Source organism: Aquarana catesbeiana, linkage group LG01 (assembly GCF_042186555.1).
Source record: "Aquarana catesbeiana isolate 2022-GZ linkage group LG01, ASM4218655v1, whole genome shotgun sequence".
NCBI classification, from domain to species: domain Eukaryota; kingdom Metazoa; phylum Chordata; class Amphibia; order Anura; family Ranidae; genus Aquarana; species Aquarana catesbeiana.
Window position 1 is genome coordinate 817,465,404 of NC_133324.1, and position 27,179 is coordinate 817,492,582.

At 43.3% G+C, this 27,179-nt stretch overlaps 1 protein-coding gene across 1 annotated transcript; it reads left to right on the forward strand.

Annotated features, from left to right (window-relative positions):
* On the forward strand, positions 1–26,564 carry LONRF1 (LON peptidase N-terminal domain and ring finger 1). The gene is made up of 12 exons (XM_073608350.1): positions 1–549; positions 5,485–5,603; positions 13,731–13,853; positions 14,494–14,649; positions 15,723–15,966; positions 16,658–16,748; positions 16,896–17,010; positions 17,140–17,261; positions 17,776–17,934; positions 19,322–19,484; positions 20,023–20,172; positions 22,802–26,564. The coding sequence occupies exons 1-12, from the start codon at positions 117–119 to the stop codon at positions 22,958–22,960; spliced, it is 2,034 nt and encodes a 677-aa protein (XP_073464451.1). The 5' UTR covers positions 1–116; the 3' UTR covers positions 22,961–26,564.
* Positions 26,565–27,179: the final 615 nt, after the last annotated feature.

Consider the following 27,179-nt stretch of genomic DNA (forward strand, 5'->3'; position numbering starts at 1 on the left):
GAAGTGTCGGGGCGGGTCACATGACGCGGCGGCCGTGTTGGTCTTTATGTAAGGAGTGTGTGGAGGAAGGAGACAAGGGAGTTCCGGGCTGGTATGAGCGGAGGGTATAGATAGTCATGTCCTCTCCGGATGGAGCTGTGTGCGGGGTGACCCCCGCTGTGAAGGAGGCCCGGGACATGGCGCGCCCATTACAGCTGGACGGACTGTTGGAGTGCTTGTTGCGGCAGTACCGGGGCGGTGTGGACGGGGGCGGCGGCGGCGGGACCAGGCTGCTGTGTCCGGGCTGTGACGGCTTCCTGAGGGAACCGGTGACCGTGCAGTGCGGACACACCTATTGCTGGCACTGCCTGAAGGGGGAGCACCGGAGACGTTGCCGCCTGTGTCACGGAGAGCTCGGCCGCCCGCCCCACCGGAGCTGTGTGCTCCTCCGACAGATAACCGACAAGTATTACCCGGGGGGGAGCCGGCTACACCGAGACATCACCCGGAGGATGGAGGAAGGAGACCACCGGGGGGCGCTACACACACTCCGCCTGGCCATCCACTCAGGTATGGGGAGGAGGGGGGGTGTCATGTCTGTCCTCGTGTATGGGGGGGAGGGGGTGTCATATCTGTCCTCGTGTATGGGGGGGAGGGGGTGTCATATCTGTCCTCGTATATGGGGGGAGGGGGGGTGTCATGTCTGTCCTCGTATATGGGGAGGAGGGGGGGTGTCATATCTGTCCTCGTATATGGGGGGTGTCATGTCTGTCCTCGTATATGGGGAGGAGGGGGGGGTGTCATGTCTGTCCTCGTATATGGGGAGGAGGGGGGGGTGTCATGTCTGTCCTCGTATATGGGGAGGAGGGGGGGGGTGTCATATCTGTCCTCGTGTATGGGGAGGGGGGGGTGTCATATCTGTCCTCGTGTATGGGGAGGGGGGGGTGTCATATCTGTCCTCGTATATGGGGAGGGGGGGGTGTCATATCTGTCCTCGTATATGGGGAGGGGGGGGTGTCATATCTGTCCTCGTATATGGGGAGGAGGGGGGGGGTGTCATGTCTGTCCTCGTATATGGGGGGAGGGGGGGTGTCATGTCTGTCCTCGTATATGGGGGGGGGTGTCATGTCTGTCCTCGTATATGGGGGGAGGGGGTGTCATGTCTGTCCTCGTATATGGGGGGAGGGGGTGTCATGTCTGTCCTCGTATATGGGGGGAGGGGGTGTCATGTCTGTCCTCGTATATGGGGGGAGGGGGTGTCATGTCTGTCCTCGTATATGGGGGGAGGGGGTGTCATGTCTGTCCTCGTGTATGGGGGGGAGGGGGTGTCATATCTGTCCTCGTGTATGGGGGGGAGGGGGTGTCATATCTGTCCTCGTGTATGGGGGGGAGGGGGTGTCATATCTGTCCTCGTGTATGGGGGGGAGGGGGTGTCATATCTGTCCTCGTGTATGGGGGGGAGGGGGTGTCATATCTGTCCTCGTGTATGGGGGGGAGGGGGTGTCATATCTGTCCTCGTGTATGGGGGGGAGGGGGTGTCATATCTGTCCTCGTGTATGGGGGGGAGGGGGTGTCATATCTGTCCTCGTGTATGGGGGGGAGGGGGTGTCATATCTGTCCTCGTGTATGGGGGGGAGGGGGTGTCATATCTGTCCTCGTGTATGGGGGGGGAGGGGGTGTCATGGCTGTCCTCGTATGTGGGGAGGAGGGGGGGTGTCATGGCTGTCCTCGTGTGTGGGGAGGAGGGGGGGTGTCATGGCTGTCCTCGTGTGTGGGGAGGAGGGGGGGTGTCATGGCTGTCCTCGTGTGTGGGGAGGAGGGGGGGTGTCATGGCTGTCCTCGTGTGTGGGGAGGAGGGGGGGTGTCATGGCTGTCCTCGTGTGTGTGTGTGTGGGGGGGGGGCGGCGCGTCATGGCTGTCCTCGTGTGTGAGGGGGAGGGGCTGTCATGTCTGTCATCTCGGCTTCTGATTGGTCTATGGCAGTGTTAGTATTGGGGTATGATGGGGGCACAGGTTGGGTATGTAGTGATTACAGGAGGCCAGTTGGTTATGTCACCTCTGATGTCATTGGAGTTATTTCTCCCAGTCTGAAGTTCTACCTTTCTTTGTGTATCCTGGTCACATGTCTGCACGTCCCCATTAGGGATGAATGGATGATGTAAGGGGGGGTAGGTCTTATAAAATCGATGATTTAAAGGGGGGGTACATCTTGTATAATGATGTAAGGGGGGGCATGTCTTATATCTATCGGGGTTGGGTGGATGGTAATTGAGGGAACATCCCACTACACTACAAACTAGGCTTCTGCTGTGAGAGGAATACAGAAATACCTCAGCTTCTGAAATTGCTAGTTCCCTGGCAATGTGGGGTAGAAAAGTGTTTTTTTTTTTTTTTTTTTTTTTGTTTTTTTTGTTTATGGTGCGGTGTGCTGACTTCATTCCAGAAGTATTGCTGCCAGATAGTGATTATTTCCGGAAAGTATTTCTCTGTGGTTAAAGTGGACCTTCACCCGTGGAGTGAGCTTCCTATCCTCCCTCCTATTCCTTCTTGCACATCTGTAAACCTTGTTTTGGTGTTAAATCCCTTTATTCTGTGCAGCCCAAGACTTCTGATTGCCTAGGCAAGGATGACGTAGCGGTTGGCCACCTGCTGCCTCCTGGAATGTTTGTCAACTCCCCCAGGAGGCAGTGCTTCAAAGGGCATGAAGCATCACGCAGTTCCCATGCATGTGTAGACCCACCGTGTGTGTCTGCACATACATGGGACCAAAACCAGGCTAGAACAGGACTTTCAACCTATCAGTGCAAGGAAGACAACACTGGACTCCATGGGCTAGTATGTATGTTTTGTATAGACGGATCAAAATGTGTCTGGTCCACCTATGTGTGGCCAGCCCTGTTCAACAGAAGCTGGAAAACTTGTTGATCTGCAGTCGCTGATCAGTGTTTTCTGGCAGTAGAGTCCCCTTCTGTTAGAATACAATATCCTGGGGGGGAATCCTCCACTCCATCCTCCTCGCTTGTGTTGATGGTGGAATGTGTTTGGTGGTGGTGGTGGTTTTTTTTTTTTTTTTTTTTTTTTTTTTTTTTTTCTTCCCCATTCAGCCCGCCTCACTGAGATAGGGCAGCCATGACATCAATGACAGTTGGGTCAGAAGAAGCTGCTAGGTGTGTTTGAATGTTTGACAGTTGAGGCAAATTTTAAAGCGGAGTTCCACCCAAATTTTGAACAATATCTGTATGTATTCTCTTCCTTGCCTAGATGCTGACATGCCGTTTAAAAAAATTTAAATCGCCGTAATTACCTTTTATTTTTCTATTCTTCTTTGCACTTCCTGGTTCTCCTCCCGTGGGAGTAGGCGTGTTTCTAGCCTCTCCCAGACTCCTGGGAGCTAGTCTCAGGCTTCCCAGGATGCCACTGAGCATGTGCGGGAACGAGCGGTGAATGCTGGGAGCACAGCATTCACCACATCCAGGAAATAAATGCTTGTGGGCTTCAAATGCCCACAATGAAGATGGAAACCGCCTGCAGTGAATAATATAAGTCATTCTTTCCAACGAAATCTGACACAGGCGGACATATTACACACAATATGTGAGTATGTAATGCTGAGAAGAAAAGTTTGTGAATGAACTCAAAAAAAAAAAAAAAAAAAAAAAAATAGATAGGTGGACCCCCGCTTTAAGTCTTCCATATATGGTAATTTTGTATGGGGATGATCTGGTTGTTTTTGGAACAGGGTGGACTTGATTTAAATAATAATTTTTTTTAAAGAGTAACTGTCATGTCTGACCCGCTGTTGACTCATCAACAGTCCCCTTCACTTTAATGGGCCAGCGGGTAATGTGGTAGTGACACAGCAAGGTGAGGGAGTTGGCAGCAGGTGAGTGGATGCCCGCTAGCAGGTGCTGCCATGATGGATCTGTAATGACAGGAGCTCTTTAAATGTAAGGACTTAATCTTGCTGGTAGTTAGTCTTTTATATTTGCAAACAAAATTGTTTCCTATTTAGAATAATTAGTGGTCAGGTAAGTAAAACAGCGATATCGGAATCAATTCAATCATACAGTTTGTAGTGTACATAGATTTGCAAAACGATGGGGATAAAGGAATATTCCTGAACTTTGGCTTATCTCATGGTTACTGTGAGATTGTGTGAATGCATCAATGCAATGCATTTTATCTCAGCTTGTAGAGCTTGGATTAATTGAATGCGTTTACCAAAAATGTAAATATTGCAGAATATAAAGCCTCGTGCTACATAACTAAACTCCATGTTATGCTGAAAAAAACAAATTATTAATGTATCTTAAATAGAAAACTATAGGTAGATTTTTACTCAAAGCATTTTATTAAAATTTAATAAAGATGAAAAAAACGATTTAAATCAAAAATCCTTTTGGGGTGTTTTTTTTTTTTTCTTCCCCCTCCATAGATCTTGTCCACTTCCTGCTTAGGCCAATGATGTCAAACATCTGCTCATGTTGACTCCTGGGATATTTTAATCAGAAATCCCAGGTTTCTTCAGTTGTGTGTGTGTGTGTTGGGGTTTTATTTTTTTGTCTTGGTGACACCTGTAATCTAAACGGGAAGCGAGTGGAAATCTTCCCACAGGTTAAATAGCAGTAATACACTTTCAATGAGGTTTCAATGTTTGCTACTGCATCAAAAATGAAAGGAAAATTTGATGGACTTCAACTTGACATTTGCTAGCCTCTGGAATGTGAGTACCTATCTTGTCACAGGTTTAATGTGCCAGATGAAAAGAATCCTTCATTTATTTCATTGCATTTTTTATGAGTTTTACAACTTCATAATGTTTCCAGTTTTGGTCAGATTTCCTTTAGTCTAGAAATAGAATATAATGGGGAATAGACAGATCAAATGCAAGCTTTCAGTGCAGTCATAGTAGCTTGTTCATTCACTTTCCTGCGTGTCTGTTTAGCTTTGTTTCCCTGGTTTGTGAATCGGAATGCTCTGTTTGCAGTGATAAGGAATCAGATAAAGTGATTGAAAAACATTCTCATTATTCTGCAATTGAAAGGCTACGCCCCTTTATGGTCACATGACTTGTGGTTATGAAACGAGCCACTTCTGATGTCATGAGTTACACAACGAGCATGCATACCTAACTGTTATGGAACGGGTAGAGGGGGAGGGAGCAGCCTACACTGCTGTGTGTTTGTCATGGGTGGTAAAAATGTTCTTGGTAGGAAACAAATCTATATATGTGCCCTCTGCTGAAATTTGCAGATCTCTTAAGGATAATGCAGTGTTAGAACTGTAATCTGAGGTCACATACAGGCAGAGAAAAATCTTAAAGCTGTCGCCTACTGTTTTCCTTTTTCTTTTTACACCAGGGTAATACAGTGTGTTTGTGTGGTGTGGTTTTTTTTTTTTTTTTTTTTTTTTTTGTCTATTTTGAATGAGAACTGACCACTAAAGCAAATACATGGCAAATGTCTGAATAATTTTATTGAAGTTTATACATGTTTCACCTTGCAGATCCTAATGATTTGATACTGCGTGTTTACAGAGCGGAGTCCTTGGCTGCACTGTTCGAATTTGGGAAAGCTCTTGAGGAACTGGACTCTGTCCTTTCAAAACAGCACAACTGGCCGGAGGTGACTATCCTATTTGTTCTGTTTTTATCAGTACTAATGTCATCCAAAAGTGAGCCTTAACTTGCAATTCCAGGCTCTTAACTAAGCCTAAAAGGACTCACACCCACCTTCTAACTCCTGTACGAACTACCCTGTAGAAGGAAGATGCTTATACTTATTCTCAGGGCGCTCTGGTCTGCTTATGTGATCGTCTCTCAGTGGCGGTTTTAGGGGAGAGAAGAGATGTTACTCTCCTCTCCCCAGAAGCCAACCGTTGGAGAAATCACATGACCAGATTGGAGTGCACTGAGAATAGGTAAGTATAAGCATCTTCCTTCTGGGAGCAGTGACTGTTAGTGACTGCTCTCCACTCTGCCCCTCCAGCATTTACTGGCGTGCCAGGCTGAAAGAGTGGGTGGAGCTGGATGTGGCTGAGAGCCAGAGTCAGCTGTGCCTGCCCCCTCTCCAGCCCTCTAACAGTTGGAGCCAACTGTCAAACTGGCAGCAGAGTGGACAATATGGTCAGGATCCTTCCAGAGCCTGCAGCAGCTCTGTGACGTCAACTGACAGTGGGGTTTAGCTTATTCATTTAGGGCCAGTTCACACCATAGAAACGCAGTCTGGATGCTTTTCTGCATGCTTGTTTTTGGTGCGGGTTTTTATGCATTCCTGTGCATTTATATATAATTATATTTTTTTAAAAATGTTTTTTTTTTTTTTTTTATTAAAGTGGATGTAAACACGATTCATGAAATTTGAACTTGGCACATATATCTTTTAGTGTTTTATCGCTCTTCAAAGCACTATGTCCCGTAGCTGTCTCCTGCTTCATTCTTCTGTTATCAGCCTGATAACTTCTCACAAGTTCTCCGTCAGATATGATAAAAGCAGCCAGAGTTTTTTTGTGTTGGGGAGGATGCTATAAATTAGCAGAGCCCTGAACCATTCAACAATCAGAGCTGAAAGCCTCTACCCATGAGAAGGGGCGGTGTGTGCCTTTCCTCCAATCAGCTGTCTTGGCTGCATGCTCAGGCTTCACTGCAGTGTTGAGCAGGAAGAGAATCTCCTAACGCAATGTGCACTTTCTAAACCGTATAAAAAGATGAATGCAACAGATATACATGTAAAACATATGTAGGGAGATTTGTTTCATCCCTGTGTATCATCTGAGGCTGATCACTTCACTGGGTATATGTTAGGGTTTAAATCCATTTTATACTTTAATAAGAACGTGTGTTTTTGGTCTTTTTTTTTTTTTTTTTTTTCTCTGGAACGCACTGAAACTGCAAGCACCAGTGTGAATTATGCGATTGAAAACCATATCGACTACTTTTCATGCATTTTTGATGCAGAGAAAGAAACACACTGGACTGCATGTGGTGTGAACTGGCCCTTAAATTTAACTTTTTTTTTGTAGGTGTTGCAAAGTACAGTTAGCCCCGGTTCACACAGGGGCGGCACGACTTGCAGGTCGCCTCACCGAGGCGACCTGCACACGACTGTCACGGCGACTTGCAAAACGACTTCTGCATAGAAGTCTATGCAAGTCGCCCCCAAAGTAGTACAGGAACCTTTTTCTAAGTCGGAGCGACTTGCGTCGCTCTTATTAGAACGGTTCCATTGTACAGAACGGGAGGCGACTTGTCAGGCGGCTAGGTCGCCTGGCAAGTTGCCCCTGTGTGAACCGGCACTTATAGATCATGCCAGTATATTATCTGAGCTCCCAGGATGTCTGACAGTCTTAATTACTATTTTTTACTTTTTTTTTTTTTTTTTTTGTAGGGAACATACTATTTTTCAGCCTCTTGTTTTAAGAGGATGAGGTACCAGTAAAACCTTAGAACAAGTTGATACTCATTTGCTGACATCTCCTTCCCACTTTTCTTCTTTCATATAAAGCAAAATACATTTTTTAGATTTCAATAGAACAGTGAAGGATAAGAACCCCTGACAGGTGTGAACTGCAATCTGTTATTGTTAGGAGGATTTACTTCCTAATTGTCCTGATCACCACTGTCACCAGAAGTAAAAGTGAGGGTAAATTTAAATGGAGCTGCCAACTGAACAAGAATAATGAAAATCCTTCTCCAACTGGGTATCTTCTTCCTGTGACCTCCAGTGTGCCAAGATTTCACCGGTCGAAATAGATGGATTGGTGTCTTTATTGAACCTTAAACTGAGATGTGATCAGTATATATCTCTGAACTCCAGGCAAACCAATAAAAACTTAGTTTATATACTGTAAACTTGTACTCCACCCCCCCCCCCTTACCACAAAAGCTTTATTTAAGTTTAGCATATCTAAAAAGTACTCAAGCAGATGTGTTGACAGCAAGGTGACAAACGTATTCCAGCATATATACACTCCACTCAGGATGCATTGAGATAAGAATGCAAAACCAAGTATTAACAATCAACTGTGTAAGGTTCAGCAGTGAGAATAGTGTTGCCAAAACAAGTCGCCCCAATGGGACGAGGAAGAGCAATAATTGTCGGGTTCCATGAATTATCAGCTAATTGCAAGGATTGGGCCAGGGCTAACCCTTCAAAGTGTTAAGCAGGCCACTGTTGAGTAGGTCAGGTTGTAAGGAGGTCCTTCACAGCCTGCAGGTCAGAAGAACAAGTGCTCGGCTAGAGGAAGGGTGGGGGAAGAGGTGCAAAAGGAGAAGAGAGAAGGGGGGTGCAGAGTTAAAAGATCCCAGCAAGAAGGCATACTGCCATAACACTTGAGGTATGTGTCATAAACATTGCTTCAAATGAGGCTGTTCACATCTGCATTGTAAAAACTAAAACCTGTCGTCCGTGGTGTGTGTGGGTTTTTTTTTTTTTTTGTTTGTTTTTTAATCCTATGCTCTGATTCCCAATAGAATAAGAGAAAATCACATATAACGCATCTTTAAAAAATAAAAAAAAAATGCTAGTGGATGCAGACAGGTGTGAGTTAAGCCTAAAGGTGAACTAACTCCAAATATCCTGGACACCCCTCCTGATCCCATTGAACTTAGTGCTGGTTTACACTTGTGAGACCTCAAGTTGCCCCAAGTCGCTGGACATAAGAAATTCCATTGAAGTGAATGAGAGCCATCTTAATGTACGCTACTGAAGTTGCTCTGACTTCAGAAAAGGTTCCTGTATTACTTCAAGGTGACTTCTCAGCAACTTGTACCCATAGATTTCAATGGCAGTTGTCTCCAAGTTGGATCTCAAACTATATTGAAGCGACTTTACAGGAAAAAGAAAATAATTTACCCAGGTACTTCCCACGTTTACCCAGGCAACCCGTTCTCTCCCACAGAGCTGATCATTCTGTGATTTGGCCACAGCCAAAGTCGCCTGTCCTGGAGGCAACTTTAAGTTGCGCAAAGTCACGCTAAAGTCTCCTCCAAATCGCCTTGCAAAGTTGCGCTGTAAGTCGGGTTGCCCCTGTATGAACCAAGCCTTAGCAGCCGCGATGCCCTGTTCTGCTGGTGTAGTGGTTTGTATGCTGCAATACATGCCGCAATGGCAGGCAGTCACTGGTCAGCGCAGCCATGTGACTGCACTGACCAATAAGTTGGAAGGCTGGCTGCAGGCTAGCCTGAATTTGTAGGAGTCTGAGGGAGAGATAGATTCCCCCCCTCCATCAGATCCTTCGTCTGCTCATTTCTGGGTCCTTGCTGAGCGATGATCGTCTGCAACAGTGGTTGCGGTTCCTCTCTCGGTGCTCACGCCTGGGAGATCGCCCACCCACCTTATCACCCCAGGGTATATCCGGCATCACGAAGATGCCCTGTGCAGATCCGGCTTCATGAGGGGGTGATCCGCCTACTTCTCCCGGGGAGGGGAAATGCCTGCCCGCTTCTCCTGGTGCCATGGAGGACCGCCTGCCCACGTTTACATGCTCTATCCAGCATCTTCGAGGGGACACCCGCCTGCCTTCCCCGGTGCTCATGTCGGGGGGGGGCCTTCCGTTCTGCCTAGTCATGCCAGCCTTAACTGAACTCGACATGCCATGTACATATTTTTCAATGCAGTATTTTTTTTTTTTTAAATGTGATATGTACAGTGGTAGACCTCATGGTAGACTATAGGGGCTGAGTTTCTGAGAGCAACAAACCATTTACCTAATTATTATACTCCACTTGGAAAGTTTCTTAGTAGTTGATGGGTAGACGCATCTATTTATTATAGGCTTTGTTTTATTGCCCCCAGGTTTGGATACAACAATATACCCAATTTAATCAGATTTTTTTTTTTTTTTTAAATACATCAACGTGTAATATATCAGAATTATGCAGGACGTGTATGTAATGGCAACAAGTGTGTGCGCCCCCCTCCCCTTTTTCAAGTTGCGGGGGGGGGGGGTCACTACCAGGATAGGGGGGCTGGTTGGTGGGTTGGCTCCACTGCCATGGTCGGTTCATAGGATTCCTTGCCCGTGTGCCTGTCTTGGCGTGTTCTGTCAGTGTTTTTGTCAGCAGGTCTGCCTTAGCAGGTGGTCATAACGGTCAGCGGTTCTATCGCACAGTTCCACCTCAGCAGGTCCTGTCACAGCATTTTCAGTCAGCTTTCAGTCTTAGTGGTTCTGTCACAGTATTTTCAGTCATAGCATTTTTACTCATAGGGGTGAAACTGCGTTTTCAGTAGGGGTGCAACGGATCAAAAAACTCAGGGTTCGGATCGTACCTCGGATCAGAGTCACGGATCTGATCATTTTTCGGATCAGCCAAAAAAAAAGACAAAAACATAACCCCCACTGTAATAGCTACGATCTCTCCCTCCCCCCACTGTAATATCTACAATCTCACCGCCGCCGGGTGTACCAAGATGGCCGCTGCTCCAGAGCTAGGCCAAAGTCACAGCCTTTCCTAAGGCCGAGGCAGCGGAGCGCTCCGCGGAGCGCGTGTGTTCCGAACAGGGTGACCCGTTCGGATCACGGATCGGTGACGATCCATTGCACCCCTAGTTTTCAGTCATAGTGGTTCTGTTACAGTGTGTTCGGTTTCAGCATTTTCAAGTCTTGGCGGTTATGTCTAGCGTTTTTCAGTCACAGCGTTTTCAGTCATATTGTTTTTGGTTTAGCTTTTCAGTCACAGCATTTCGGTCATAGGGGGTTCAGTCGTAGCGTTTCCAGTCACAGCGAGTGCTGTCATGTGTTCAGTCCTAGCTTCCTGTCATAGCGGGGCTGTCAGTGTGTCACTATCATAGCGGGTGCTGTCACACTTGTTCAGTCATGACGTTCCAGTCTAGCGGGTGCGTCCTAGAGCGGTCAGTCAGCGCATCTAGCCTCAGCGTCTTGATCAAAACGCGTCCAGTCATAGCGTTCCTGTCCAGCAGGTTCTGTCTGAGGGGGGCTGTCATAGCGTGTCACAGCGGGTACTGTCGTTCAGGTGCTGTCATAGTGTTCTTGTCTGTCATGTCTACGACTCCATACGGGCTGAGGTTTCATTTTTAATTGATTGTCGTCCCACAATCTTCTCGCCCGTATACCATATGTCATACTAGCACATTCACCATTACACCTTTACTACTACCAACCACGGTCTGTGGGTACCTCAGCCCTGAGTGTTCATTTTTAATTACCTGTCTTGGCGCTGCAGGTTGTTCGGACTCGCTTACTGCATACACTAGGGTGGTATTGTCACATTCACGCGCTGTTGGCTTGTCATTTCTGCACCTACATCCTCATACTTATCAGGTACCATGGGGTGGTGTTTTTCATGGGTTGGTTCTTCTCTCCACCGCCGCATGGGGGTTCAGTGCATGGTAGCACCCCATCATTAAGGGGTGGGACCATAGCAAACTCATAGTTGAGTTTTATCGCTGGTGTACCCCTTTCCTGGCCTCAGCTTGGAGTGGGCAGTACTTTTTAGGTTGTTATTCCCAACCTCTTCCATCCACCAGCGCAGAACATGTTTCTATGCATGATTCTTCAACCCAGATTCATGCGGTACTTAATGCGCTCTTGTGTCCATGCTACAATTGTTAAAAAGGATGGAGGCTAGAGCGGAGGTATCAACTGCGACCCCGGCTCCTGCTCTTCTCAGTACGCCTGCAGGTGATGTTGGAATTTCTTTACAGTGGCATGTAGAACTGGGGGCAAGCTTGGTCACAGGTGATTGATCTGGCCAATGGCTCTTTATCCAGAGTATTCTGAGGGCTTCTACCAAGGGTGGGAAGGTTTCATAGGTTTGTGTCTCCAGCTTTCGCTGCATATTTGGCCTCATCTGCCAACACTATGTATCTATCAGGTGACCAGCATTTCAGGCCCCTACAAACTACTGTCAGTCTGTCCGTTTTTTGCAGCTCACCCTCTCTAAGCCATCATAAGGGTATTCAGAGAAGTCAGGGATGTTCTCTTTGGCACGGCTACCAGTTACCGGCCAGATTTTCGTGGTGTTTCAGACTTCCTGTCTCCTACCCTTGGCGCAGATCCCAGTTAGTGCTCTAGGCAGTTCTTTTACTACGCTTACAACTTCCCCATCATTAGAATAGATGGATAAGCCAGGGGTTTGTGGTTATTTTACTGTACCACAGTAACCGTGTTGGATTAGTATTTGTCCTTCTCTGCAATATTCCTTGGGTCTGCTCGTTCTCCCTCTCCCCATGCATCCTCTCACTACAAACAGTTCATTCTCACTTCCAAGTTTACTTGCCAAACTAGGCTCGAATCCTAAAACCCTTTTCTGGATATTAGTCTGGATCGGAGGCAACTTTCGTAGGTCCCGCAAAGGGGGTCCCTTCTTTATCATCACGTACATGGGGCGCTGGAGATCTTATGTTTTAGCAGCTACATACGTAAACCCCTTTTCTGTAGTCATCCGGGCATATTTTCTGGACTGATGGTTGTTGCTGGCCCTTCATTGAAGCTTTCACATCACACCTACTTCATGTCTATCTTCCCTCTTTTAGGCATACTGACCAGCTGGGCCAAGGCACACCTCAGGTCTTGGTAGTTAGGATTATCGCATTTCCAAGTGAAGACTATGACTACAAGTTGGCAGGCTAGCCTGAATTTGTAGGAGGAGTCTGAAGGCTATATATCCCTCCTCCTCCATCAGATCCTTTTGACTCATTTCCGGGTTCCCACCCCCCCCCCCCCCCCCCTTATTTTCATAATTTCATTTACTTTTCATATATATTCATTCAGGGTATGCCCTCTTTTAGGCATACTGACCAGCTAGACCAAGGCACACCTCAGATCTTGGTAGTTAAGATTATCGCATTTCCAAGTGAAGACACTGACTACAAGTGATTCTTTTTTCTGAAGCACCTTACTGAGGGGGGAGCATCAAACGCACCTCTTAGTCGTCACCCCAGACACGTGGCTGTTCTGGTCAATGGGCACTTGCCATTGTGAACATTATGGTGGCTACTCACTCCAGGGCTGTGTATTGCAGTGCGCGGCCCGCTACACTGGAAAAGCGTGCCTCACGGATGCAGGGCCGGGAGGGGTGGCCAGGATATTTGAGGTTAGTTAGTTAGACTTTTTGTTTGTGTGTGGTGTTTGTTTTTTGTTTTGTTTTTTTTCATCTAAAAGGTGAATTTCCCCTTTTTAAAACAGAGTATGCTGTATGTCCTTAAACTGCATTTTGTGCAATCTAAAAACCCCATTCCCAGGAGCGCAGTCTGAGTGAGCCTTAAGGCTTTGGTGTTGATTGTTTTAATAGCGGTACGTGAATGAGACAGTACTTGGTACTCAAATTCAACTTGGTGCTATGAATACAGTGCATTTGGGTTTAAAGGGTGCACTAAGTCAGTGGTCATCAACCCTGTCCTCAGGGCCCACTAACAGGCCAGGTTTTATGTATTACCTTGGGGAGATGCAGACTAGAATACTGCAATCACTGAGCAGCAAATGAGATCACCTGTCATGTATTTCAGTTATCTTGCAAACCTGGCCTGTTAGTGGTCCCTGAGGACAGGGTTGATGACCACTGCGCAGTGGTTTGGAGATTTTCTTTATTAGCAAGATGATCTGCCAGCTCCAAAAGGGCCATGTTTTTTTCCTTTTTCGGCAACCCTTTGCTTAACACATTCACAGTGCAAAGCATACATTTTGTTATTTGGAAATGTTGGAAAGTGAAGACCTCTGTTGTCAAATATGCTTTAAAGGGTTTTTATATATTATATTTTATAATAATTTTATTTTTATTTATTTTTTTTTAGGTGCACTACAGAAAAGCCAAAATACTACAAGACACGGGAAATCTATATGAGTCTTTAAGATGTTATCTTCAGTGCTTGGGACTAGATGAGGAGTTTCTATCTGCTAGAACAGAGATCGAAAAGGTACTGTTCCTGACTGAGTCTATTCCATTTATAGGTAAACTCCTGCAGACTTTCATGTAGTGGTTTCCTGAGTACAAATTTGATCTCAGTTTAAATTTTAAACTGTGTCTTTATACCTGTGGAGGGGGTGGATAGATTAGGACAGTCTTCCCACTCATGTGACCACTGATTGGCTGTCACAATTGGTCATGCTTTCGGGAGTCAGTTCTGCTGGCTCCTATTAATGACTAGGGGCAGAGAGCTGCCTATGACAGCTCAGTCAGTGCTGGGAGTGTGTAGTGAGCACACTTTAAGCTCAGAAACCACGTCTGTCCGTGTGCTGCCATTAAAGCCCACCCTCTTTTGCCGCACATATGCTTTACGTGGACCGCACAAGGATCATGTAGATGAATTGTGGGTCAATAGTAGGAGTCCTGTGAATGGTGCCGAAGGGGGTGGGGGTACATACCATTACACACAACTGTTTGGTGCTCTATCCCAAGAACAAAGTTCAGCTTTGTGTTTAAAAAAATAATAAAAATAAATACATAGTGAGAATTGTAAATATTAAAAAAAATCATCTTTAGTGTATATGTACTATTGTAGATGCTTTAAAAAAACTGAGGTGGGCCTTTATCTTTGTATATTATTCACTATGCAGATTCTATGTGACTTCCTCTCACCTGGACAAGAGACAGTTGAAGGTATACTAAAGGATCTTGAAATGACAACTTTGCCAAATTTACCATTGAAACCTTTTGTGTTGGGATCAGACAAGAGTGAAACTACATATCATATACAGCCAAGTCTGGAGCAGGTATTATGAGAATTCTTTTTACAAATATTCCCCTTTAGCAATTGTAGTTTGGCATCCCCTTTAAGTGTCTCTGTCTCTGTCTCTGTCTGCTTTTTCTCTTTCTGCTTTTTCTCTGTCTGCTTTTTCTCTGTCTGCTTTTTCTCTGTCTGCTTTTTCTCTGTCTGCTTTTTCTCTGTCTGCTTTTTCTCTGTCTGCTTTTTCTCTGTCTGCTTTTTCTCTGTCTGCTTTTTCTCTGTCTGCTTTTTCTCTTTCTCTGTCTGCTTTTTCTCTTTCTCTTTCTGCTTTTTCTCTTTCTCTTTCTGCTTTTTCTCTTTCTCTTTCTGCTTTTTCTCTTTCTCTTTCTGCTTTTTCTCTTTCTCTTTCTGCTTTTTCTCTTTCTCTTTCTGCTTTTTCTCTTTTTCTTTCTCTTTCTGCTTTTTTCTCTTTTTCTTTCTTTCTTTTTCTTAAAAGCCCTTAAAATATTAAACCTAAATCTAAAAAAAAAAAAAAAATGTGCACTAGACCTCAGCTTACACCTTGTTTGAGGTGTGTGGCTCCCCCCCTCAACTTATTGCAAGTCCTGCAACCACGCTGTCGGGTTTTCCTTGCTCGGTTAGCTCCGCAGGCTATAGCCAGCACAATGTATCCACATAGTGTGGATGGGTGAATCAAGACAGTGTTTGGGGTTGTGGTTTTTTATTTATTTTTTTTTTTTTCTTTGTTTTAGGCCATTGGTTGAGCTAAAAGAAACTGACTCGTGTGTGGAATGCTTTAAGTCCACAGAAGCTTATAGCACCAATGGCTCTCACCAGCTGCTGATTAACAATGGCTGGATCCTGTGCCTCCCTGCTGTACTCTGCCTATGGAGGGCACAGGGAGCAGCACGCACCACTACCCTGAACTTCAGGTTGGAGGGGAGTGACACTGAAAACCTAGAGCTGGCAGGTGTGGGTGGATGCATTGTTTTTGCACAGATATTAAGAAAAAATGTACTGGGTGATGTTGCACTGATTGATATTACTCAGTTCATCAAAAGAAAAAATTGGGTTTAATGCTGCTTTTTAGGTCAAGGACTTAATCTATTTTCTTTTCAGAATGAAGGCACAGAAAGATCAGTGAAATGCACCAGCACATCCAGTAGAAATTTACACCGTGCACAATCTGTGCACATCCTGCACTTTCATGAAACTGCCAGCGAAGATGGCTTAAAAAGGGTGTCTTCAGAGCCTTTCCTATCCAGCAAGGAGAATGGCATATTACTTAAAAGAAAGTTCTCTCTTTCTGAGCAAGACACAAACGTGTGTGAAGATGGTCCAAAGAAATGCATAAAGCAAGGAGGTAAGAACCTGGATGACCGACCAAGACCATTAATGCAGATCAGAAAAGTGGGTGTAAGGGCTCTTTCACACTGAATTTTTAAAGTTTTTCATAAAAAATGCATCCCTTTAAATCCTGTGGAACTCTTCACACCGGTCAGTTGCATTTTTTTTAAAAGTCCTGCTTACGTAATTTTTGGTGCGCTTTTTTTAAAACCAATTCTCATTAATGAATTGAACTCGTCAAAAAAACGCACTGTGATCATGTTTTTGGCACGTTTGAGCCACATGTGCATGCTGGAAGTCGTGCAACCAGTACAATGAGGTCATCAGTCTCGCCTTCTATTAGTGTTGGTTACAGCACTGTGCAGTACAAGAGAGCCCAGAGTGGCTTTCTCTGCTGGCCCTTACTCTACTTGGACCTGCTGTTAGGCGATTTACAGAAAACTGAAATCAGAGCGTGTGTTTTCCTGGAATTCGCCTTTAAAGGGTAAGTTCACCTTTTTGTAGCATGTTGCACCCATATTCAGTGTGTACCATGTTACAAATGTACCGTCCCCCTTTTATTCAACTTCTGCTTTTAAAGAGCACCTCTTATTAAAATCAAGTGACCTAACTGTACAGTGAACTGTATTAAAAAAAAAAAAAAATCTATCATCCATTTTAATGTTAGTTTAGAGGGGAAAAAAACTTTTTTATTTTTCTCCCTCTAGAAATGTCCGATCCAGCCATTTCATTAGCCGACAACACTATCCTAAATGCCTTGATTGATGGAAGTGATTTTGAATGCTCCCTTTGTATGAGGTTAGTAACATACAGATTTATTTATCTTACACAAGGAATACAGGGACATTATGTTGGACAATCTCTATTATGTCTCTGCACCAGTTGATTATTGCGCGTGTGTATGTATTGACATAGTTCTCTTTTTTTTTTACAATATGCTTTCAGGTTGTTTTATGAACCTGTTACTACGCCTTGTGGACATTCCTTCTGTAAAAAGTGTTTGGAGCGCTGTCTGGATCACACACCTCAGTGTCCCTTATGTAAACAGAGCTTGACAGAGGTGAGATTCAATGAGACGGTATGTTTCATTTCAGTAAATATAGTACGGTCTTGTAATGGTGTAAGTAATGTAGTCTTGTTAAGTGGTGTGAAGAGAAAATATACTTATATATTCATTTATTTTATTTAGTATCTAGCATGTAGAAGCTACAATGTGACCTACTTGCTGGAAGAATTAATCAAGCAGTATCTTCCGGAACAGCTGTCAGAGAGAAAAAGAATGCATGAAGAAGAAACACTTGAACTATCAAAGTAAATATCATGTGCTGTTTATTTGATTTTCAAGCTGTCAATATGTCTAATTGAGACATGAGGGCAATCAGATTTCCCCCTTTAACGTATGGCTTTCATAAAAATGAATACTAGGCTCTGTCATGATTGCACTGGTGTCTAGACTGATGAGGGAAGACAAAACTAGGATAAAGCAAGACACCATAACCATACACTGAAATTTTGTAGGAGTTAATAGCTGTTGTTGGAACATGTTTTCTGACTGGTTTCGTTTTCCCCACAGAACAGCTAGTAGAGGTTTGCATGTCCCATAAGCAAGACGTTTGGTTGTTAGTTTCAAGTGTTTTTAACAGTTAAAATTTATTTTTATATCTTGTCACACCTTTTCTTAGACCTGTTCATTTTGGTTACCAACAGTTGGTTTATGGATTCATGCTGGGGTGTGTTTTTTTTTTTTTTTTTTATTTATATTTTGACCTGTTATTTAACATTTGTTAATGGTGCATTAAATTTCATTTTCTCTTTCTTCATTTAGTTTAACTCAAAATGTGCCTGTGTTTGTATGCACAATGGCATATCCTACTGTGCCTTGCCCACTGCATGTTTTTGAACCTCGGTATCGGCTGATGATTCGAAGGTGTATGGAAACTGGTACAAGGCAGTTTGGAATGTGCATCAGTGATCCAGAAAAAGGGTATGTGGCTTTAGTTAGAAATGTTAGTGTTTTACATAAAATATGATCTTTAAGCTTGTATGAAGGCAGAAAATACATTCAACACTTTGTGCTAAATTGTGATTTATGTTCTACAAATGTTTATTAGTTAAATCCAGTGTCTGGACCTAAACTGAGTTGAAAAGTGACAGGTTGGCTTTATAGAGGGCACCATAGGCAGGCTGTATGCTCAATACCCACGTTCCCCTGCTGTCCTGAGCTGTTGGGGCTCTGAGATATAGTTTGCTCTTCTGGTTGTGAGAGAACACATGTGCTCTCTACCACCTCTGGTATAATCCAGTGCTGCATGTCTGAATAGCCAGGCCTAAGCACTGTTATGCATGGGCAGAGGTGCTAGCTAGGGCTTTTGTCTGTAGTAAAGCCTGGCTATGGAGCTTATTTTAAAACACAAATACAGACAAATGGTAAGTAAACATTTGAGGGGTAATTTATTTTTTGTGTGCAGATGTAGTTTCTCTCTTTGGTAATTGCTCCATTATCCTCATCGCGCCACCTATAGGTGAATGGACACGGACAGAAAAGATACAGGATGCTCCTCCGAGTTTTTTCACCTATGTCTGAAGGCTCTGGTCATTGAGTGCAGCTCTCTGCATGGTAGTACCAAGTTCTCAATTGATTTCAGGAGACATCAGGAGATTGGTCATCTGCATCCATTCCTGCAGCTGTGATGCTAAGATGGATAGTACCTGGGCCCCGCTACCATTGGATTGGCCATTTTAAGCCGGGATTGCCTAAATCGTGGCCAGATGGCACTGGACCCTGCGGATGCAAACTTTGTGCAGTTATTACTGACCAAAGTGTTTTTAGGTACGGTGCTGTACAGTCCCAGGGCAGTGAAACCCAGGAAGGATAGTGTCCCTTAGGGTGCAAAGGGGCATAGCCCACCATGATGGGTGAAGTTTGGGTCCTAGGTCTGTTGACCAGATCCTGCTGCAAGATTGCTGAGTGTCCCTGCAGTAGTAAGGCTCTTTTAAGAGTGGGTTGCTGTTAGGCTGCCATGGGTGTCATCCCGGTGTTCTCCATTTAAGGAGCAGTGGTGTACATTGTTACAGGTCTTGTAATGCTGCAGCCTGTGTAACTAACACCTGGGGCGCGTATGTTATATATTTTTACAATTGCCTTAAATCCAGGAAAAATATCCTGCCTCAAGTTGCACTATATTTTTACCTGATAAGACTCCTCCTAAACCCTCTTTTGTGGTCTCCAAGTTGAGCTCTACACTTCAAATGTGTGTTTTGTTTTTTTAAGGATTTGTTAATGTTCAAGAGCTGTATTAAATCACTAGTTGTTCATCTTTGAAAAAAAATTCTCCTGGAATAAATTTTTGTCTTTTTTTTTCACTATTTAGTTTTGCAGACTATGGTTGCATGCTGCAGATCCGTAATGTCCATTTCTTGCCTGATGGACGTTCTGTAGTTGACACTATTGGTGGAAAAAGATTTCGTGTTTTAAAAAGAGGAATGCGAGATGGTTATTGCACTGCGGACATTGAATATCTAATCGACATTCAGGTACTTTTTTTAAACAGCTGTTTTCACCATAATCTCAGTGATAACGGTTAGTCAGATTTAATGTCTGGAAACCCCAGACAAATTGGGAGAGCTGCTAGTCTTCTAGTAAAACAGCCCTGCTTTTCAAAGACTATGCTTTGGAGGATTTTGATTGCTGTGCAGCAGAGTGCCAGTGTTCAACTCACTCATTAAAGCTGAACTCCAGGTATGGTCTTAATGGCATACTTGCTTTGACCAATGAAAGTGTGCATATTTCATACCCAAGGGACTGCTGTGGAAGCTGGCAGCACATGGCTGCTCCATTGCATGCTGACTGTTGCTGCCATTCACAGAAAGCCATGTGTGTGGGGTGGGGTGTTTTTTTTTTTTGTTTTTTTTTTGTGTGTGGGTGTATACAGGGCATTTCTATGATTTGTCATGGTAGAAAGAACTATAGTAGTAATGGGCTTGACAGTAATCAGTTAGTTTGGAAATCTGATGTATTGTATAATGCGGTCCACTGTATTGTATTAATGTGTTGTATTTATTTATAATTCAGGTTGGTATGGAGGAAATCCAGCAGCTCCAGGAGCTCCATAATGCAGTCTACACTCAGGCCTGTCACTGGTTCCAGAATCTGAGATACAGGTTCCGGAGCCAGATCCTGCATCATTTTGGCTCCATGCCGGAGAGGGAGGACAACATACAGGTTTGTCTTTGACTTGAATGTCCCACACTATAGTCTTAGCTGCCTCCTTTAGAGCTGATAGCCCTTTCATTTGGACCAGGTAGACCGAGTTGCATTAAAAAGATGTTGTAAAGGTGACTTTTTTTAATGACTGTACAGGCTGCTTCATACAAGGAAAAGTCATTGCAATAGATAAAAAGCTTGCTCTACCAGAGAACCTTGAGAGTACAAATAAGATATTTCTTTGTGTCAGCCATGCAACATCATACGTGTGTGTGTGTGGTTTTTTTTTTTTTTTTTTTTTTTTTCTTTATACTGCAGCTCCACTATTACATTAACCACTTCAATACCAGGCACTTAGACACCTTCCCGCCCAGGCCAATTTTCAGCTTTCAGCGCTGTCGCAATTTGAATGACAATTGCGCGGTCATGCTACACTGTACCCAAACAAATTTTTTTATCATTTTGTTCCCACAAATAGAGCTTTCTTTTGGTGGTATTTGATCACCTCGGCGGTTTTTATTTTTTGCGCAACAAATAAAAAAAGACCGAAAATTTTGAAAAAAAACAAGTTTTTCTTTGTTTCTGTTAAAACTTTTTGTAAATAAGTACGTTTTCTTCTTCAATGACGGGCACTGATAGGGTGGCACTGATGACACTGGTTGTTTGCAGTGATGCCCCTAAGGGTGGCATTGCTGGGCATCACTGCAACATAATGGTGCCAATCAGTGCCTATATGTGGGCACTGATTGGGCACATGTGGATGGCCATGGGGTACATACCTGGCCATCTGCATGTTGCCCCTTCCCTGGTGGTCCAGTGTGGTGATCTGCGGGGGGGCTGCGCTGATAAACAATCAGCGCAGACCCCCCCTGCCAGGAGAGCCGCCGATCGGCTCTCCTCTACTCGTGTCTGTCATACGCGAGTGAGGAAGAGCCGATCAACGGCTCTTCCTATTGACAGCGTGATCAGCCACGGCTGATCATGTGGTAAAAAGCCTGCGCCGCAGGCTCTTTACCAAGATCGGTGGATCGGTGTGTCAGACTGACACACCGATCCACCGATCGCCGCGATGCGTGCCCCCGTGGGCGCGCGGTGGCATGTTGTCCTGCTGGACGTCATATGACGCCCAGTCAGGATAACTGAACCACTTCCCGGATGTCAATTCGCTATAGGGCGGGCGGGAAGTGGTTAAAATTGGTGTATGTCCAGACCGAGGGATTTTTGCCTACTCTCAGCTTGTGATTTATCCTCACTTGTCTGGTAACACCATTATTGGCAGATCAGGCAGTGAAGGAAAATCTCTAGAGTGTCCCAGATAGCAATAATCCTCAACAATGTGTTCTATCCCTTTTTCACTCTATAGAGAGTAGAGCTGCACGATTCTGGCTAAAATGAGAATCACGTTTTTTTGCTTAGAATAAAAGATACGATTCTTGCGGCGTAAAATCTTTCACGTTATACAAAAAAAAAAATTGGGCTAACTTTTACTGTTAGTGTGTGGGTTTTTTTTTTTTTTTTTTTCCCCTTTCTTTTAATGGCTGTCTTAGCAGAGCAGAGAGAATTCTCTACATAGAATCGGGAAATACTTTTTTCAAGATCTCTATAACAATTATTAATGGTTAATCGTGCAGCTCTAATAGAGAGAGAAATATTAGGAGCTTGGTTTTGGACAGGTTGAGTTTGAAGAAGTGGTGTGGCATCCAGACTGATATGTCTGTTAGTAAATTAGTGATGTGTGAGGAGACTGAAGTGAGCTGAGGGGTAAAGAGTGCATCCCATGGCTTTCGATATAATTTCTACTCTGACAACACCCAAATCTATCAGCTGACTCAAGGAGGAGGTGTAGATTGAGAATAGAAGTCCAAGAACAGAACATTCAGCAGCGCACTGGGTTTCAGAAAATAACCATCCATTTATGTGCAGTAAATGGACTCCAGTATGCATGCTGCAGGGTGGCACTCGGGGACAGAAGGCGTACCCAAGGATGCAGGCTGCCAACATTTACAACAGATTATCTTTGCACTTTACCCCTTTTAGGGAAAGTGTCATGTGCTTCTTTCTGCTTTGCTCTTTTTTGATTCATAGAACATATTTGTATAAGACGTGATGTTCAGACTGCAAAGATTGTGGTGGAAATGCAGAATATAGCGAAATTTGGGGGGAAAAAATGTTTACCAGCCATTAAAGCTGCATTCTGGGCTAAATAAATTTCTAAATACAAGAGGCATATGTATACAGACATGTGCAGTAATCCAGTGTGAACTGTTGCCTCTGTACAGAATCCCAATGAAGAACATTTACTGCTTCTCTCCCTCTTTGCAGAGTAACTGCTCTTTTATCTGTCCCTCTTGTAGTTTCTGCAGGCAGCCTGTAGTGGGCAGAGGCTGCTGGGTCCCTCCCAGGACCCTGCTCTCTGCATAAGCTTAGAACAGCACAGTGATGTCACTACTACTTTTTTAGAAGATATTATATTTAGCAAAGATATTTGATTTTTTTTTTTCTCCTCATTGAGAAATGGTTTCTGTGCTCAGTTGAGATTTAAATAAATGATGCAATTTAAATTATAAGTATACAAATACCATTATCTAATATCAAAGCTTGTAATGCAGTTATATATATTTTTTTTTTTTCTCTATTATATTTGCAGGTAGCCCCAAATGGACCAGCCTGGTGCTGGTGGCTTCTAGCTGTATTGCCTGTGGATCCCCGGTATCAGCTCTCAGTTCTGTCCATGAGCTCGCTACAGGATCGTCTCCTGAAAATCCAGCATATATTGACTTATTTTTCCAGAGACCAATCCAAATGACTAACCGCCTGGAGCTTCCTGAAAACTTACCCAGCCCTGACTGTGATCACAGCTGCATTTTTTGCTGTCTTTGCACATTTGACATTTGCTTGAGCAAATTGGACTATTGTGGATCTCCACCAGCTGGAACTACACCTTGTAAATAAGAAAAGTGTGAAAAAACTTAAGGCTTTTTTTTTTTTTTGAGTTACAAAACTTGTTTTGCACTATGTATAAAGGTTTTTTAATATGTAAATTAACTTTATTTTGAATTGATACTTCCAAGTGTCGTCTTTGCTGCTTTCAGTCCATGATTTTTGTGAATGGAGAAATTTCCCTACATGGCTGTGTTTTCTGATTTTATCTATGCAGTATTTGTGTCTTAGCTGTTGGTTGTTAACATCTCTTAAAGGATATTGCACATATTTGATTTTACATTTGTGTGGCAATTTAAAAAAAAAAAAAGTATTAGAAACTTAAAGTAGAGTTCCACCTATTTTGACATGTTTGTTCGCAGGGCCTACCCGCACTGCAGTTCTTTTTTTTTTAAATGTATGTAGGCGGCACTTCCAGTCCCGGCTACCTAGGTGATTCCCAAGGACTTGATTGGGTTATCCATGTCATGTATCCCAGGAGTTTTTGTAAATCAAAATTTTAGTTATTGGACTTCCCAGGTTGCCACAACAACTGGCTGGGAACTTCTGCTGATGGTGCCATTACTATGGCAACCTATAATCAACAAAGTGTGTGGCACAGTGTCTTTGCTGCACAGGTTTGGTATATGCTCCATATCCTGGAAATGGGAGTAGGCTGCTGCTGCCTGCTGGGATCATGCAAGTAAATTAAGATTTAGAACTACAGCACATGAAGGCACTTATTACAATATCCAAATTATACAGTAGGAATAAGAATCGAGGGGTTGCTTTTATTTAAAAAAAAAAAAAAAATTTGCATAGACCGGAGTGCTGCTTTAATGGGTATGTACATGTTCACAATTTAAGTAGACCCCATTTGTTGGTTTACACAAAGTTGCAATTAATTGTGTGGTAAAAAGGAATCGTGTTATTTACACACAAATTAATATAACTGGGTTGATTTCTACTTCTCAGGTTGAATTGCACTAAGTGATTTGTTTATCAGGTCTGAGCCTGTATTACAAATTTTGTCTCTTTTTTTTTTTTTTTTTTTTTTTATGGTCACTAGCAATATGACTGACTTAAATTTAAGCCTATTTACTCTGCAATGTCTCCTCTGAATTGCTAAATAATCAGAATAAAGATCCCTCTTACATGCCTCCTGCTATGTGTTGCATTAGGCAAATACATTCACTTTGAATGTACAGCAGTGATTTTTGGGATTGCGGCAGACAGACTTTTTTTTTAATTTTTTTTTTTTTTTTTTTTTTGTGACCATTGACATTCATACAGTGATCAGTGCTATAAAAATGCACTGATTACTGTGTAAATGTCACTGGCAGGGAAGGAGTTAAATTTAGGGGGCGATCAAGGGGTTAAATGTATTCCCTTGTGTGTTTCTGACTGGAGGAGGAGACCTCCTGCGCTGATTGTTTATCAGTGAAGCACCCCCCCCCCGCTCAGATGACCACACTGGACCACCAGGGAAGGGGGCAACATGTGGATGGCCAGGTATGTACCCCATGGCCATCCACATGTTCAAATGAATGCCCAATCTGTGCCCACAAATGGGCACTGATTGGTACCAGTATGTACTAACACATCAGTGATGCACAGCAGTGCCACCTCATTGGTGCCCATCAGTGCAGCCATATCAGTGCCCATCATTGAAGGAGAAAACTTACTTTACAAAAATTTTTAACAGAAACAAAGAAAAACTTTTCTTTTTTTCTCAAAATTTTCGTTTTTTTTTTTTTTGCGCAAGAAATAAAAAAAAAAAACCACAGAGGTGATCAAATACCACCAAAAGAAAGCTCTATTTGTGGGAACAAAATGATAAAAAAAAATTTTGGGTACAGTGTTGTATGACCGCGCAATTGTCATTCAAATTGCGACAGCGCTGAAAGGTGAAAATTAGCTTGGGCAGGAAGTTGTCTTAAGTGCCTGGTATTGACGTGGTTAAAGGGTACCAGTATGACAATTCACAGGAACGAGCCAACCTGCTGCAGTATAATGATAGTGGCTGGTCGGCAAGTGGTTAAACCAATTGTCCCTACATTAATACCTGGTGATCCTTCCATGATTCTTGTTCAGGTACTTCTTTGTATGGGCATCAACTTATTCCAAATTTGTGTTTTTACATCACACATCCTCCAGTGATTACATGTGGCCATTCTGTCATGCATAGTACAGGCATGGTCCACCATTGTTGCTTTCAGAAAACCTGTCCCAGTGCTGAAGCAAGTGAATGGGGACAGGAAGTGGCTGAAAGATCCTACAGGAAATTGGTGGCAAGGAAAAAAGGTCATCAATCTGAAAGATGTGCTGTTAAGGTTTAGATCTAATTTCAACTAGACATGTGGGGAGCTACAAAACTGACCTGTTTGTGAAGGTGTATGTTTTGGGACTCCCAGCGTTATCCTTTCTTCCCTACCTGGTGAGTCAGTGACTGATAATTAGTTGTATCTTCTTGATTTGCATATATCACTAAATACGAAGCCAGGATAATGATAAACCTGGAACATTCACCTTTAGACTAGGTTTCCACTATTGTGGCCCCAAAGTCATGTGACTTTGCAATGGTGATTTTTGATGCGATGTCATGTGACTGGTGAACCATGGGAGAACAAGTTGCACCAAAGTCGGAAAAAAGTAGTACAAAAACCTTTTCTGGAGTGCTGCGACTTGAGTTGCACCAATTATAACGGGGACCATTGAAATACATGGATTTTGACTTGTCATGCGGCTTCACATGTCAAGTCGCACAACAAATTGTGGAAACAGCCATAAAAATGGTCAACAATAGTAGCTGCAATATTTTAAACCTGACCGGTTCCATTTTAATGGTGATTTTTGCATGATCATAATCTCATGCTAACGTAGCACTTCTGTGAGGATCACACCATTATTTTGGCTTCTGTAGACGTTGATGATAAGTACTTCTAATAGGAGAGGAGCGCTTTGATGCACAGATTTTTAACAAGCTGGAAAATTTGTGTACCAGGGAGCTAATCATTTCCTTTGCTGTGGAGGAAAGAAAAAGGTTATGTGCAACAATTCTGTATGTTAAAAGGTAAGCTTGTGCTGGGCTCACACGGGTCATCTGCAATCAAGACAAATGTTTTTATACCCTAATTTTTTTTCTTTATATGTTCAGGGAATAAAATCAGATTTATTCAAAGGGACATGCACTTGTTAGGTATAGTTATACACCTGAATTCAAGAGGCTCATGCAGTTAGAGAAACCACTGTGCACTTTTTTTTTTTCTACAACTTCAACATGTTGTGAATGTTTATTTAGTACAGGTCCTAGTTCATTTTTAAATTCAGGGTTTTATTTGTAATCCTGTAATTCAGAAAGCAGCCGTCTCAGTTATTTGTAAAGACTCTTAACAATTTATCCATACAGTATGGGTAGTGTGGAATTCTGTATTTCAAATTAAAGCGAAGCACAGTTTTGATTGTTTTCCATTAATAAAGTGTTAACAGTACCTACTGGTTGCTTTTTTTTTTTTTTTTTTTTTTTTTTTTTTTTTTTTTCTTTTCCCCCCTATTTTTGTTTTGATATTTCGTTCTGCCAGTGTTATGAGCACTAAAATCATAATTTGTAACTGGCACAGTCCAGTACTATGCACAAAAGAAATAGTAAAGATGGTTGGTAATGTCTTCTGGCATCCTCTTAGGCTTTTCTCTCCACTTCTCTACCGAGACAGGATTTGTTGAAGTTGATGCACACTCAGGACCTTACAAAGAAACAGTTTATTGTATGTCTGATATTTCAGTGGGCTTCAGCCCACCTTTATCAAGGCTGCGCCACCAAAACGGGCACGCAATAAAGTGCGTCTTTGCAAGTTGTACTCTTCTGGTTAAGTCCCAATTCTACCTCAGCTCCAACAAATCTTGTCTACACATCCGACCCAGCCAGTCGTTTGTAGATGTGTGCAGTGCCCACCAATTTTTTTTTTTTCTTTTTCTTTTTCTGTATTTTTTAATTATATATAAGGCTCAGCATAAATGAGTACCCCCCCAACAGATTTGTCAGAAAACCTTTACTTTCCTTTCAGAATCAACATTTTCTATGGGACACTATACTCCCACAAATGTGG

What these genes read in the sequence shown, in the direction of transcription:
- LONRF1 (XM_073608350.1), top strand. Translation starts at nt 117, where the DNA reads ATGTCCTCTCCGGATGGAGCTGTGTGCGGGGTGACCCCCGCTGTGAAG. An exon ending in GAAATGCATAAAGCAAGGAG is followed by an intron (nt 15,967 to 16,657) that starts GTAAGAACCTGG and finishes TTCTCCCTCTAG; the next exon opens with AAATGTCCGATCCAGCCATT. An exon ending in GAAACACTTGAACTATCAAA is followed by an intron (nt 17,262 to 17,775) that starts GTAAATATCATG and finishes TTCTTCATTTAG; the next exon opens with TTTAACTCAAAATGTGCCTG.